The sequence below is a fragment of the Caretta caretta genome, chromosome 1 (assembly GCF_965140235.1).
Source record: "Caretta caretta isolate rCarCar2 chromosome 1, rCarCar1.hap1, whole genome shotgun sequence".
Classification (NCBI taxonomy): domain Eukaryota; kingdom Metazoa; phylum Chordata; order Testudines; family Cheloniidae; genus Caretta; species Caretta caretta.
Window position 1 is genome coordinate 270273185 of NC_134206.1, and position 13805 is coordinate 270286989.

Genomic DNA, 13805 nt, shown 5'->3' on the forward strand with positions numbered 1-13805 from the left:
GGTGCCTAGAAAATCACAGGAACAACACTGTGGTTTACAAAGCCTGAGTTAGGCACCTAGGCTCCCTATACAATAAATGGGGAGAGATAGGTGCCTTAGAATGTGATCCAGAAAAGCCAGAATACTTAGTAGGAAGCTGTCTAAACTAGCCAATGGGAGATGTCAACAACGGGTGTGTGCAAAGCCCTGTCCCTCTCTCTCAAAGGTAGGCACCTCCCCGCAGCTTGGACTTGTGCACCTATCTTTGCTAGCAATTCACAAACTGGGAACCCCTCTCCTGGAGTCAGGAGGCTTTTTATGGCATTTTCTTGTGAGAATGAGTTAGGCAGGTGCCTAACTACACACAAATGGCTAGAGGAGGAGGTGCTGCTGCTGCAGCCTGCTTTATAACTTTTGGCCCAGTGGTTAGAGAACTCACCTGGGATGTGGATGATCCAGGTTCAATTTCCTTGTTTGTCTGATGAGGAGAAAGGATTGGAAAAGGGTTCTCCCACTTCTCAGGAGAGTGGTCAAACCATTGAGCTCTGGGATATTCTCATGGGGGCTCCCCAAATCAAATCCTGTAGAAGCTGTTCTACTGTAGATTAAATAATTAAAGAGTCATTGGACCAGAGAGAGACAGACTAACTCTGTAGCCTAGTGGTTAGGGCACCCACATGGGAGACCCAGGGTTCTGTCTCGCTGCTCGGCTCCAGTGACTCTGTTTATTCACAGGGAAATTGCGTCAGCAGGAGAGATTGAGGGAGTTCCACTTCAGACTATCCCATAGCTCAGTGATTAGAACACTCTTGAGACATGGGAGAACCCCATTTAAATCCTTTCTTTCCCTCAGGCAGAGGGGAGAGTTGAATATGGGTCTCCCCCACCCTGGGTGAATTCTCTAGTCACTTAGCCAAAAGTTTGAAAGTGGGTGGTGTCAGCAGCATCACCTTCTCCTCTGGCCAGATTTGGAATGTGACCTGAGCAGGTAGGCAGCATCTGAGCACAGCTACCACCTTGGGCCCCTCACACGAGACAGATGGGCGAATGCCGTTAGTGAATCCCTCTGGGGCTTAGGCGGGAGATAGGCACCTGGACACTTAGAGTGAGGCAGCAGTGCTCATGCTCAGAGGTAGAAACATAGGTGCCCCGTGAGGTTAGGTCCCTACAGAATAGGGGTGGGAGTTTTGTGAATCACAGTGGAGCCTAACCTGGGATTTAGGTGCCTAAGATTTAGGCACCTAAGTGAGGGGTTTAGGCACGTGAGTAACTTTGTGAATCCCATCCTATGTCTCTGAATCTACTGTTCCAGGAGTTCTCGCTGGATATTCTGGCAGTCTCGGGTGACACTATTTTATGCATTAAAATAGAAATTGATGAGAGACCCCACAGTGGTATGTACTGCTAAAACTGCTTCAATTGGTCCACAGATATTTTGGGTCCAGTGTTCAACAGGCCTCCGTACTGTGCTCACAGAAACTTGCAAGTACATCCATGTATGTGCATAAAACCCAAATCTGTGTTTGTGTGTGTTCGTATTTAATCATGTGCCTTACTACTCAATTTGTGTCTATGCATAGACCGAAAGACAAGCTGGCCTCAAGCCTTTATCAGATTTACTATTCTAATGCTCATGCTTTTTTTCCCACTTTGTCTATTTCAGCAGTTCCGGAAGGAATTTCAGAAAGTAGGGATGGCATCAGTAGCCTTATTTCCACCGTCCCAGTCCCAGACTCCGAGATTTCAGAGCGTTAGTTTTGGTAAAAAAATGTTTTGATTAAATAAACACCATACGTGAATTTTGTGTAATGCTTAACAACTGCGAGAAGGGGCTTGTTGTGCACTAAGGGTGAGATTCGCTGTATGTATACGCAAGAGGATAGGGTGACGGGTGCCAAAGGATAGCACACTCTAATTTCCTGAGTTTGACGGGTTTGAATCACAAGCTTTATGTTCCACTAAAACAGCTTTTTGGACTGAATTTTACATGGTGGTGTTTTAAAAGATATCAGAATGTAATTTTTTTCCCTTTCATCTTTTATAGACTACGACACTGATAATCAAAAGAAGACTCCTTTTACAATTGTGGACTGCAAGCCATTTCTTTACAGAGACATTGAATGTAGGGCCAAAGAAGAGGTATGCGTTTGTGTCAGTTTTAATTGCCAGAGCCTATGCTAAGTCTACGTATGTTATTAATTTAATGTACTTTACCTGTAACTGTCAAGTCCCACTGTTTAGGGGGAAAGGAACTCATTTCACCAAACAAAGCAATTAAAGTGGTGAAAAGTCTGCAAATAAATACTCTTCCACACCCCACCCCCTCCAAATTAGGAATAATGTGAGGGAAAATCAGTTTAGTACAATGTGTTAAAATCTTTTGTGGAGGTAAATACTGCATTTTAAATTTCTTTTTGCTGATGATGGATGTGTATATGTAGTATTCCTGCAATAGTTTCTCAAAGGAAGTACATGCTTTCAAAAGAGTGGAAAAATCAGGCTGCCCCAGATATAGTCATCCACTAGCATATTTCTAGAATGGTCAGCCTAAGAACTGAAGTATGGTTTCATGGGTAAGGCACAGAACTCAGGGTAGAGTGTTCTGAGTTGTAGTCCAGACATTGCCATGGACTTTCTGTGTGACTTTGAGTAAGTCACATAATAGCTCTGTGCCTCAGTTTCCTCATCTGTAAATGGGGTTCATAATGTTTTATTTCCATACTGCTTTATTGTATGTCTAAATTTATTAATATTTGCAAAATGATCTGAAGTTCACTCATACAGGAGGAGACTATGGGAGTCCTGAGAATTGTTTTTTGTTTGTGAGTTTTGTTGAATGGTCTTTAAGCTTGTGTCCTAACTGTAAAAGTATTGTAGGTCACTGACCCATCAGGGCTGACCACAGCCTTTGGGCTGGTCTGAATTCAGAAATTGCATTGATTTAACTAAACTGGTTTCTAAATTTCTGGAACCAATCCAGAGAACAAACGCAAATTTGTTATATACACTCTTGGACTTAACATTATTTCAGACCAGTTGGGTTTTGTGTAAAATTTACTTTCTCAGTGTAAAATATTTTTGTCATAACTTCACAAAAGTAAAACTGATGGAACTCTGTGCCCCATTCCCATTGTGCCCAGAAACTTTGCGTGCCTCAGACCCAGCAGAATAGAAAAAGAAACATTCTCCCTCAGGCCAGCGTTCCAAAGCCACCCCTCATCGTCAAGTTGTCTTGTTCAATTTTTTTGTAGGTCCCCCAGCTCCCTACTGATTTAGATCCCAATTCAGAAAGGAACTTAAGCATGTGCCTAACTTGAAACATGTGATTAGTCATAAGAACAACCATACTGAGTCAGACCAATGGTCCATCTAGCCCAGGATCCTGTCTTCCGACTGTGGCCAAGGCCAGGTGCTTCAGAGGGAATGAACAGAACAGGTAATCATCAAGTGATCCATCCCCTGTCGCCCATTCCCAGCTTCTGGCAAATAGTGGCTAGGGACACTTTAGTTTAGATCATGTTTTTGCATGTCTCAGGGCATGTCTATACTGCCCCGCAGTTTGGACTAAGGGAGTGCAAACGGCAGTACGCACCAAAGTGCTGTGCTGTAACTCCCCTGTGTGGACACTGCAGGTGCAAACTTCCTGCATTAGTGTGAACTCGGGACCTATAAGTTTGTATTTGCACAGTCCACACAGGGGAGTTGAGTTACAGTGCAGCACGTTGTTGCACACTGCTATTCACATCCCTTTAGTTAGACCTGTGTGGCAGTGTAGTCATGCCCTCAGTGAAGTCAATGGGCGTACTTATGTGCTTAAGTATCTTGTTGAATCGGGGCTTTTGTGGTGTCCTGGGTGCCAGCGGTCTGCCCAGCATAGAATTATAGTTCAACCTGTTATAACTCCCAGCAACAGCTGATGCTTTAGTTGCTTCTCAGCTAGACTTTATAGCCTTTTCTGACTGTTGTTCTTAAGAACAGTCAGAGGGCTTCAAAAGATTAAAAAAATCCAAATCCAAAAGCTGACCCTAAATAACTAACACAGAAAACAAAGAAACACACACAACTCTTGTGTTGTTTTCCTGTGTATTAGCTATATAACTTTCTAATCAAAGATCAAAAGACTTGTTAGGAGTACATGCTACATAATGTATGTACTGTAGTGCATAATCTTGCACTGGTGAAATGACCAGTTCTTCATCTCTAATTTCTATGTTTCTAATAATAAATAAATTAAATAACTTAAATAAATTTATGAAAACTTATTCTTTTAGTGACTTTTATGCAATGTACTTTAAAGATGAATTCACATAGCATCTTAAGTTAAATATCTAATACGACTATATGTGTATGAATATTCATAGACACTCTGTTCTTCTGAACTGTTTCAGCAAATGGAAAGAGTACTTATATATTAAGGGCCATTACTGTGTACAAGCTAAGGGCCAGATTCTACCACACTTACTCACACTGAGTATCTTACTCTAACTGTATTGTAGTTCCATTAAGACCAATGGGACTACTTACAGACTAAGGCCACAGGCCTGCAGACTTACACACGTGCTAGACTTTACCACCGTGGGTGGTTCCATTGGAATCAATGGAGCTGCTCATTAGTAAAGTTAAACACATGCATAAATCTTTACAGGACTTGGTAATAAATGGAATATGGGTGACAGAATAGGGCCCTGAGTTATTATTTATACAGTGCCGTAGATGTATGGTATTTTACTGAAAGGTAAGTCCCTACCCAAGAGCTCATAGTGTCATTAATAAACACATTTATCTGAAAATCTATAAATGCAGGATAAAAAGGCTCAACAGAATTTGAAGGTCCATGAAAAGAGCACATTTTCATCAAGAGCAAAGTCTCGAGACTCTGTGAAAAAGATGGACTCAGTCATTGAAAGAGAGACCCGGGCTACAATAGATAAAGGGTATATTACTTCTGGTCCCAACTGGGCTCTTACTTTTGCAAAATGTGAGTACGTTCTTTTAGTTTTACATTTTGTTATACACATGTCAGAGTTGCTTACCTTGGCATAGATTTTCATCTATCATACACCTAAAATCTGTCATTTAGGACCAGATTTTGTAACTGGATCCCTGTCACTGGACCCCTGCACCTGCATAGAACCCCATTGATTTCAGTGGAGCTCCATATAGGCAAAGGGATTTGGTTGCAAGATCTGATTGTTGGGCACGCAGGTCAGTTTTCAGGATTCTGGACAAGGATTTAGACTTGCATCCAAATTTTGAAGAGAGTGAAAATGTTGGCATCCCCATCTCACCACCACCACCACAGTCTGTAACTAATACAGTGGTGCCCAAACTTTTCCTGTCATGCCCCCCCCTTACCAGTAATGGAATCTGTTTGTGTCTCCCCTTCCATTACTGCACAGCCATGGCTTCCTCAGCGAAGGAGCTTGGGCTGAAGGCAGAGCTGAGGGCAGAACTGGGGATGGGGGAGGAGCTGGCGCTAAAGGCGGAGCTGGCCTGGGGACAGAGAAGGAATGTGGGAAGGGCTGGATTGGGGGCAGAACAGGGGGCAGAGTGGAGCTGTGGCTGGGTTGGAGCTGGGCTGGGGGCAGAGCGGGGCTGGGTGGCACTCCCTCCCCATTCCCTTTGGGAGCTGACCTGAGCCCCACCATGTCCCCCCCTCCAATATTCCCCTGAGCCCCTTGGGGGGGCACACCCCACAGTTTGGGGGCCACTGTACTAAGAATTAGTCTGCTGCAAAACGTTGTTCCTTTATGTGATGTGCTGTTTTCAAAATTAGAGCATTGGGAAGTCTATTAATTAATTAATTCAATTAATCTATTAATCTGTTAATTCAATTAATTCTTTGAAACTAATCCCAGTAAGACTTCTTATAATGCCATTTTTTGCTTATCAAACTAAATAAGATATAAACATATATTGTAATTCTTTGAATGCAAATGTAATTTATGGGATCTTGTACCGTGGAATTTGGAAGAATAATAGTAACATCATCAGATTAATTTTAACAACATTTAAATTCTCTTAAAAGGTTGCCAAAGTGACAAACAGTCTTTAGCAGATTATATCAAGGAACAGAAGGAGTTGTTTCTGCTGCAGGTACCCTAAAATGTTGTTGTTCTTATGGTTGGTGCTTTCTGAAAAATGTAGTTATAAAAGCACACTATGTGAAATAAAAATAGTGCAAGTAACTAGATTAGAATATTTCTGTTTATCTCTAAGTCTGAATTTTTGTGATGGTAAAGAGGCACCTTGACCTGAGTTTCCACATTAGTGTGCATGTCTAACCCTGCAAACACAGTAAGATTACTCAATGTCATCTAAGTCACTGGAACTACTCATGTGAGTAAAACTAACTCACATATTTAAGTATTTAAAGGACTTGGCCCTGAATTTGGTAAAAAAGTTGAGTAAGGCTCACATTCATCATAATAAAAGTGTTTGGATGGGCTGCTTTTTTTCTACAATTACCAATTCAGTGACAAGTCAGACCTTACTTGGAAGTTTTGCCAAACTGATATCACTGGAGACAGAAATTCTCAGTATAGAAGAGCAGCTACATCACAAACTACAGTGCAGGTTTTTCCATACCATTATCTTTTAACTGATGTTCAGGCTGCATGCCTCCAGCAGCACTGCAGCTCTGCCCCCTGGGCAGGGTACCAGCACAGGGTCATTTTGCCAGCTCTGTACTGCCCAAGGAACTCTCTTACACTGAGGATAGTCCCTGGGGAAAGCTCTGCTACCTCTAAGGTCTCGTTCTGTTGCCAAAACTGCATGAAGGGGCCTTAGGACAATGGAGAATCAGGCTTGGTATATGTAGTGAAAAATATAACTATTGGATTCTTGATTTTGTATTTCTTTACACTGTGTTTAAATCTGTACATTTAGCATTGAAATACGGTAATATATTTTGGACATTAATTCATGCTGTATTTCCTTGTCTGAATTAGGGCAGCTATTCCTATCTCTCTGAGCATGTCTTGCTGAGTTTACTTTGCTCCCTGAAATAATGAAATACAGATACAAAATACATTTGGACAGCATTTTGTACATAACATTTCCCCACTCTCTTGTTTTCCTAGTACGCAGTAAAAGTAAAAGAACAAACTATAAAGAAGCTGGAGAAATTAGCAATGCAAGCCGAGAAAGAGGCCACTTCTGCCGAAGCAAAGCTAGAAGAGGATACAATTGCATTTGAGGAATTTCTGAAAGAAAATGACCGAAGTTCTGCAGATGCACTTAACATGTTAGAATTGCTATTACAGTTAATGTTTGTTTCAATTTTTGATCTACCGAAAACCGTACACCTATGTCTCTGTAATATTTCCATGTTACTTTTTAGTGCAGCCCAAGAAACTAAATCCAAAATGGAAATGGTTGCAGATGTAAAGTCTGCTATTAATGAACTCTTCGCTATTAAAAGGTGAGACTTTTATGTTATAAATGTACTTTTCTTTTTATGGTAACAGTGGTGCAGATTCTCCTCTTTTGAAGAACACTCTGGGGGGAGCAAATCTTTGAGGTTCACCCACTGCCACATTGAGCTGTTCTGTAGGTGTACAGTTTGGGCCTGAACCCCACACCTGTTGATCCCCATGAAGTGAGTTAAGGGCAGCAGAGAGTTTCACAGACCTAACTGTTTTACAGCAGTACAGAGTATGATACTGTATCTTCATTTTAACAGACCAAACTCCTTTAAATGGATAACCAAAGATAGTAATGGGGACAAGTGGGGAGCTGGGAAACTGTACCTTCAGGCCTGTAGGTTTGCAAAGAGGCATTAGGCAGTGCCAGGATTTGACCTGGTCAGGTCTGTGAGGGGTGATGGTGTTCGCTGCCACCCCAATGTCAGGTGCTGTTTTGCTAGATTGGATTTCTGTGTATGTGTGTTTGGTGTGTTTTTTTAAATATTTTCTTTGTGTGAACTGTGTATTCAGTAGAGTATGTGTGTGTGTGTGCGTGTATGTATGTATAAGGATAATATTAGGGATTCTCTCAGCTTGGGACATGCACAAGTTAAGAGGGTGGGGACATAGTGTTGCTAGCAAAGCTGTTAAGCTGGTAAAAAGGACAGTCTGCCCTGGATCTAGTTTGTGAATGTTTTCTGCTTACTATGTAAACTTTAGGTTTTAGTGTGAAAATTGTCTGAAGCAAAATTGAGAATGGGTTCATAGTTCTTTTTAACAATGGCTCACCAGAGTTGAGATCTGTACACAGAATAATGTATGGGAATTTAGTTCCTGTTAAATAACCCATCATTAACATAATACCATTCACTTTCGTGGAGTTAAAGTAGGAATGAATTTGTCTCTCAGTGCTTCATTTTAAGTCAGTCAAAATATCAGTCATTTTGTATAGCTGATGATAAAAGCTGGAAGATGAAACCACGTGTCAAAATACTTAAGTATAACTTAGTTTTATAGAGTTCTTCATTTCACACTCTAACGCTTTTTGAGAGAACTTTACAAGAAGAGAGGCACCTGAGGATTCCACTCCCCAGGAAGCTGAACCTTCATGGGATGATAAAGGGGAAAGTGAGAAATCCATTCTCATGTTAAAAATGACTCCTGTTTACCGAGTAAAGGCCCAAGTGGTCCTTGTTTGTCCTTTCACTACTCACTTGGGTACAGACTCCCAGGGATCTCAGTCAAGCTACTTCCACAGTGAGGTACTTTTAGCCAGACCCCTCTTTGGTTGTGTGGTCCCCACGCCAGGATGAATAGCATGTTACTTCCTCCCTGTAAACAGCCAGCAGTAACACCAAGCATGCATAACAAAAATTAAAAAAAAACAACCAGGAAATCTCATTCATTGATATAGACAAATTTATGTTTCTGATGTGAGAGGAAAGAGGAAAAATGTTTGTATTGTACCCAGCACAGTGGGTCCCTGACCTGTAGATGCTACTGTAATACAAGTGTAACCCTTCTGCACATCAGAGTTGGCAGCAACAAGGGCCAGGTTCAGTATCTAGGGGTTCCATTCCAATAACACAATGGAAAACTGGCTTGAGCCCCCACCCAGTGACCTGGGACAAATATATACCACCCCCGCTGGGCACCTCTAAGAGGCAATACTGCCCCTCTCGCAAGCACAGAGTCTGAGTGTAGCAAAAGTCTTTTAATAACAGAGAAACTGGGGATCCCACAGCAGCCAAAGTGACCATTTGGGCAGCTATGGGCTCATGCTAGGCGGGATGGGTGTGCCTATGCAAATGAGATCAGCCCTTGAAGTTCTTTTCCACAACTTGCCACAACTCACCACCAGATGTCAGGGTGGAGCTCATCCTGACTGTGCTTACACAAGTATAATGACAATCACAAAGTTCTGGTAGTCTCAGCTATACTAGAGATTCTCCAGGATGCTTGATTGGAGTTGTACAACTAAGCACCATAGAAACATGAGTACTGGCCATAGAGGCATTCTGTGGGGAGGCACACTGGCTTCTCCATTTGGGTATCATCAGATGCCAAGATTAATCAGAACGACAGGTTAGACAAACCAATGGCTGGCCTTTCTAGGCACGCTCAGAAAAGCAGGTTTTTTAATTGGTTCCCCTGTATGAAAACCACAGCGCTGTTGTTGAGGAAAAGGCTATTCTTATAGCTCCAGAAATCTTTCTGTTCAAGATAAATTTCTCTTTCCACAATTCCTTGGTCATAGTTCTTCCATCATTTTGTTCTAACCTTTAGCGCTCCTATGGAAAGTTGTGCCATAAATGGGCATTTCTAGTGCTCTAAAGATATATCTCAAGCATATATGGAGTACACATGCCACTTGTACCCTGTTCATCTCATTCTATCCAAAATCCCTTCAGAGAAGGCCGGATTAAGGCATAAAATAACTAAGCTACAGTTTAGGGCCTCGCAGTATGAGGGGCCTCTAAAAAAGAAAAAACTGACTCCATTTCAAATTTTATCAACATTGGTTGATAAATAAAGGAGATATGGGAAAAGAAGATTCTTTCTAAATATAGTCATTTTTGTTCAAATATGACAAAAATATACACATCTGGCTACACAAATACCTTTACCATACCATTACGCTTCACAAATTGTTCATTATTGACAGGCAGGAGGCCAGGGCTTAGAAAAAAAAGATAACTGCACTTGTAAAATTAGTAGTTCTGCAAGTAAGTCTCCTATCAGCCTCCTAAGGCAGCGGTTTGTTGGTCAGCTGCTACTGGTAAAATTCTGACCGTGCCTTCATAATTTTTTAAAATACATAAATAATCTAACTGCCGATAAAATCAGGGAAAATGTGATGTCGGAGATGGCAGTGTCTTGAAGCAATCCTGCCAAGCTCATACTCCTATGGGACTCGTCCTTGGAGTGATGTCATGTATAGCATCCCCTTTGGCTGGTAATAGCCAGAAGGCCACCGTCTTTTGTTTACGGTCCAGCACACTCAGTCATAGAGTGCCTTCATTCCTGTTTTTCTTCATTTTCTTAAGTGTTAGTGTGTTCTTTCTTCTTTTGATCTGTACATACGTACAATTGTATATTTTAGCGTGCACACCACTTTCTGCTTCACGCGCTATCCATGCTTCACATGATTGAGTTTGCTGGTGATCATCTTATGGATTTGGGTCTAGTGGATCTTGAGGAGGATACATTTGTGTTGGCTTCCTTCTGTCAGTTTCGGGAACCTTCACAGTAAATATCAGAGAGTGCTGACGAAAGGATAAATAGAGGGTTTTGAGAGAAGTGAAGGAAGATATACATATATATCAAAATATTCTGAGTACTTGGTGAGCAAGTTATTTCAAACTATGTGCATTTATGATTAATAGGCTATTAAAGCCTATAATATTCATTATATTTGCTTGAATATGGGCTAGTTTTTCTCACTTTCTCAATGCCTGTCTAGAGATTACCTGTCTTTTTTCTGGTAAATTCTTTCTCTCTTTCGCGCATATAGCTTGTTGTGACTCTGTGTGTCAGAGATGTTTACTCGAGATTAATTAGTGGTCCTGGGGGAGACAGAGGATAGAGAAGCAAACATGAATAGAGATGTCTGCCTAGAAAATTCTGCAAGAAAAGCTATCTGCCCTAAGCATTCTGTGCATCGAAAGTGACACACTCCATAGCTTATCATTTGCTCACCAAAAATCACAGAAGAAAATGTTTTAAATTTCAGTGTTAAAATGAATGTGATGTGCAAACAGACATACTGCAGGCTGTACTGCTTCCGTTAGGTAAGCTGGTCTGTGTAACTGTAACTGCTTTTGTGTTGATGTAGATATAAAGTTTTCATATCTACTAATTAAGAGATCATAGTCGAAAATATGTTAATTTGAAACTATTTTATAATGCAAACAGGCATATTGCAAGATGAGTTTTAGTTAATTATTATTCTATTTTTACAACTTTGCCTTTGTATATATGCAAGTATAAAGATTTTGTGTTTATATATTCAATGTCCTCTCTGTGAAAATAATAAATTATTTTTTTTTATGGTATGGGGCTTCTTACACTTGACATAGCTTAGGGCCTCAGAATGTCATAATCTGGCCCTGTCTTCAGATCTCAAAGTTGCTACAGGCAACATGTTAAAATCCTGCACCAGTTGGCATGCTAGGCATCTGGGAAGCTATTCACAGAAGTCCCTAGTGGCACTGGGGGAAAAGTATCTGCACCTCATCTGAGGAAGATTTGCAAAGTAAGTTTCCATTCCTTTGCAGAGGCATCTTTCAGTAGGAAGTTGCTACTGGGCTGGTTCCCACCTAATTCCTTGCTTTATATGAGAGTAACTTCCTTTCCTGCCTATTATTCTACTATAATAATAATAATTAAGACACTACTTATCTTCCTACACTTCTGTGATTCAATTCTTGCTACTTCCCATTGTTGATGAATTAGGAGAGAAGCTTTGCAAGAGAATGAGAAATTTCTTATCCTGATAGGTTTCAGAGTAGCAGCTGTGTTCGTCTGTATCTGCAAAAAGAACAGGAGTACTTGTGGCTCCTTAGAGACTAACAATTTTATATGAGCATAAGCTTTCGTGGGCTACAGCCCACTTCATCAGATGCGTAGAATGGAACATATAGTAAGAAGATACATATACATACTGTGACAAAGTTCCTGCTCTACCTTGGTGGGTCTTGCGCTTATTGGCGGATTTGCTCGCCTTGGAGCTTCACGACAGCCCTCAGCTTGGCCATTTTTCTGAACCCACAGTCCCGGTCGACTCCTCCTGTGTCTGACCAGTTGAGAGGATTTGGGGGGAACGCAGGCCCGCCCTCTACTCTGGGTTCCAGTCCAGGGCCCTGTGGAAGGCAGCTGTCTAGAGTGCCTCCTGGAACAGCTGTGCAACAGCTACAACTCCCTGGGCTACTTCCCCATGGCCTCCTCCCAACCTCTTCTTTATCCTCACCATAGGACCTTCCTCCTGGTGTCTGATAATGCTTGTACACCTCAGTCCTCCAACAGTCCACGTTCTCACTCTCAGCTCCTAGTGCCTCTTGCTCCCAGCTCCTCACACGCACCACAAACTGAAGTGAGCTCTTTTTTAAAACCCAGGTGCCCTGATTAGCCTGCCTTAATTGATTCTAGCAGCTTCTTGATCGGCTGCAGGTGTTCTAATCAGCCTGTCTTAATTGTCTCCAGAAGGTTCCTGATTGTTCTGGAACCTTCCCTGTTACCTTACACAGGGAAAAGGGACCTACTTAGCCTGGGGCTAATATATCTGCCTTCTGTTACTCTCCTATAGCCATCTGGCCCGATCCTTTCAGAATACAGAGAGCATGAAAAGGTGGAAGTTGCCATGCCAACTCTAAGAGGCTAATTAATTAAGACGAGTTATTAGCAACAGGAGAAAAAAACATTTGTAGTGATAATCAAGATGGCCCATTTCAGACAGTTGACAAGAAGGTGTGAGGATACTTAACATGGGGAAATAGATTCAATTTTTTGTAATGACCCAGCCACTCCCAGTCTCTATTCAAGCCCAAGTTAATGGTATCTAGTTTGCAAATTAATTCTAGTTCAGCAGTTTCTCACTGGAGTCTGGTTTTGAAGCTTTTCTGTTGCAAAATTGCCATCCTTAAGTCTGTTACTGAGTGACCAGAGAGGTTTCAGTGTTCTCCTACTGTTTTTTGAATGTTATGATTCCTGATGTCAGATTTGTGTCCATTTATTCTTTTACGTAGAGACTGTCTGGTTTGTGATATATGCCATCATGTGCCAGCAATGCCCCTCTGCCATGTACATTGGCCAAACTGAACAGATCCCTTTCTGCAGTACTCCTTCCTAGGCAGTCATTTCCCATTTTGTATGTGTGCAACTGATTGTTCCTTCCTAAATAGAGTACTTTGCATTTGTCCTTATTGAATTTCATCCAGTTTACTTCAGACCATTTCTCCAATTTGTCCAGATCATTTTGAATTTTAATCCTATCCTCCAAAGCACTTGCAACCCCCTCCCACCTTGGTATCGTCCTCAAACTTTACAAGTGTACTCTGTATGCCATTATGTAAATCATTGACAAAGATATTGAATAGAACTGGACCCAAAACTGATCCCTGCAGGACCCTACTTGTTATGCCCTTCCAGTATGATTCTGAACCACTGATAACTACTCTCTGGGACAGTTTTCCAACCAGTTTTGCACCCACCTTATAGTAGCTCCATCTAGGTTGCATTTTCCTAGTTTGTTTAGGAAACTTGCATGATAAGGTCATGCAAGACAGTATCAAAAGCTTTACTAAAGTCAAGATATACCACCTCTACCACTTCCCCCCTTTCCATAAGGCTTGTTATCCTGTCAAAGAAAGCTATCAGGTTGGTTTGACATGATTTGTTTTTGACAAATCCATGCTGACTGTT

At 41.5% G+C, this 13805-nt stretch overlaps 1 protein-coding gene across 6 annotated transcripts in view; it reads left to right on the plus strand.

The window, feature by feature from the left end:
* Positions 1-13805, plus strand: part of CCDC38 (coiled-coil domain containing 38) — a 46166-nt gene that overhangs the window by 4137 nt on the left and 28224 nt on the right. For 3 of the 6 annotated variants that reach the window (XM_075124273.1, XM_048835523.2, XM_048835521.2), the window contains exons 2-6: positions 1643-1739; positions 2024-2118; positions 4783-4957; positions 6008-6075; positions 7062-7402. In XM_075124273.1, the coding sequence (XP_074980374.1) occupies positions 1673-1739; positions 2024-2118; positions 4783-4957; positions 6008-6075; positions 7062-7402 (746 nt within the window). In that variant the 5' untranslated portion in view covers positions 1643-1672. Of the gene's footprint in view, positions 1-1409; positions 1476-1642; positions 1740-2023; positions 2119-4782; positions 4958-6007; positions 6076-7061; positions 7403-13805 lie in introns of all 6 variants that reach the window. The other 3 variants (XM_048835522.2, XM_048835520.2, XM_075124272.1) reach the window with 3 other exon arrangements.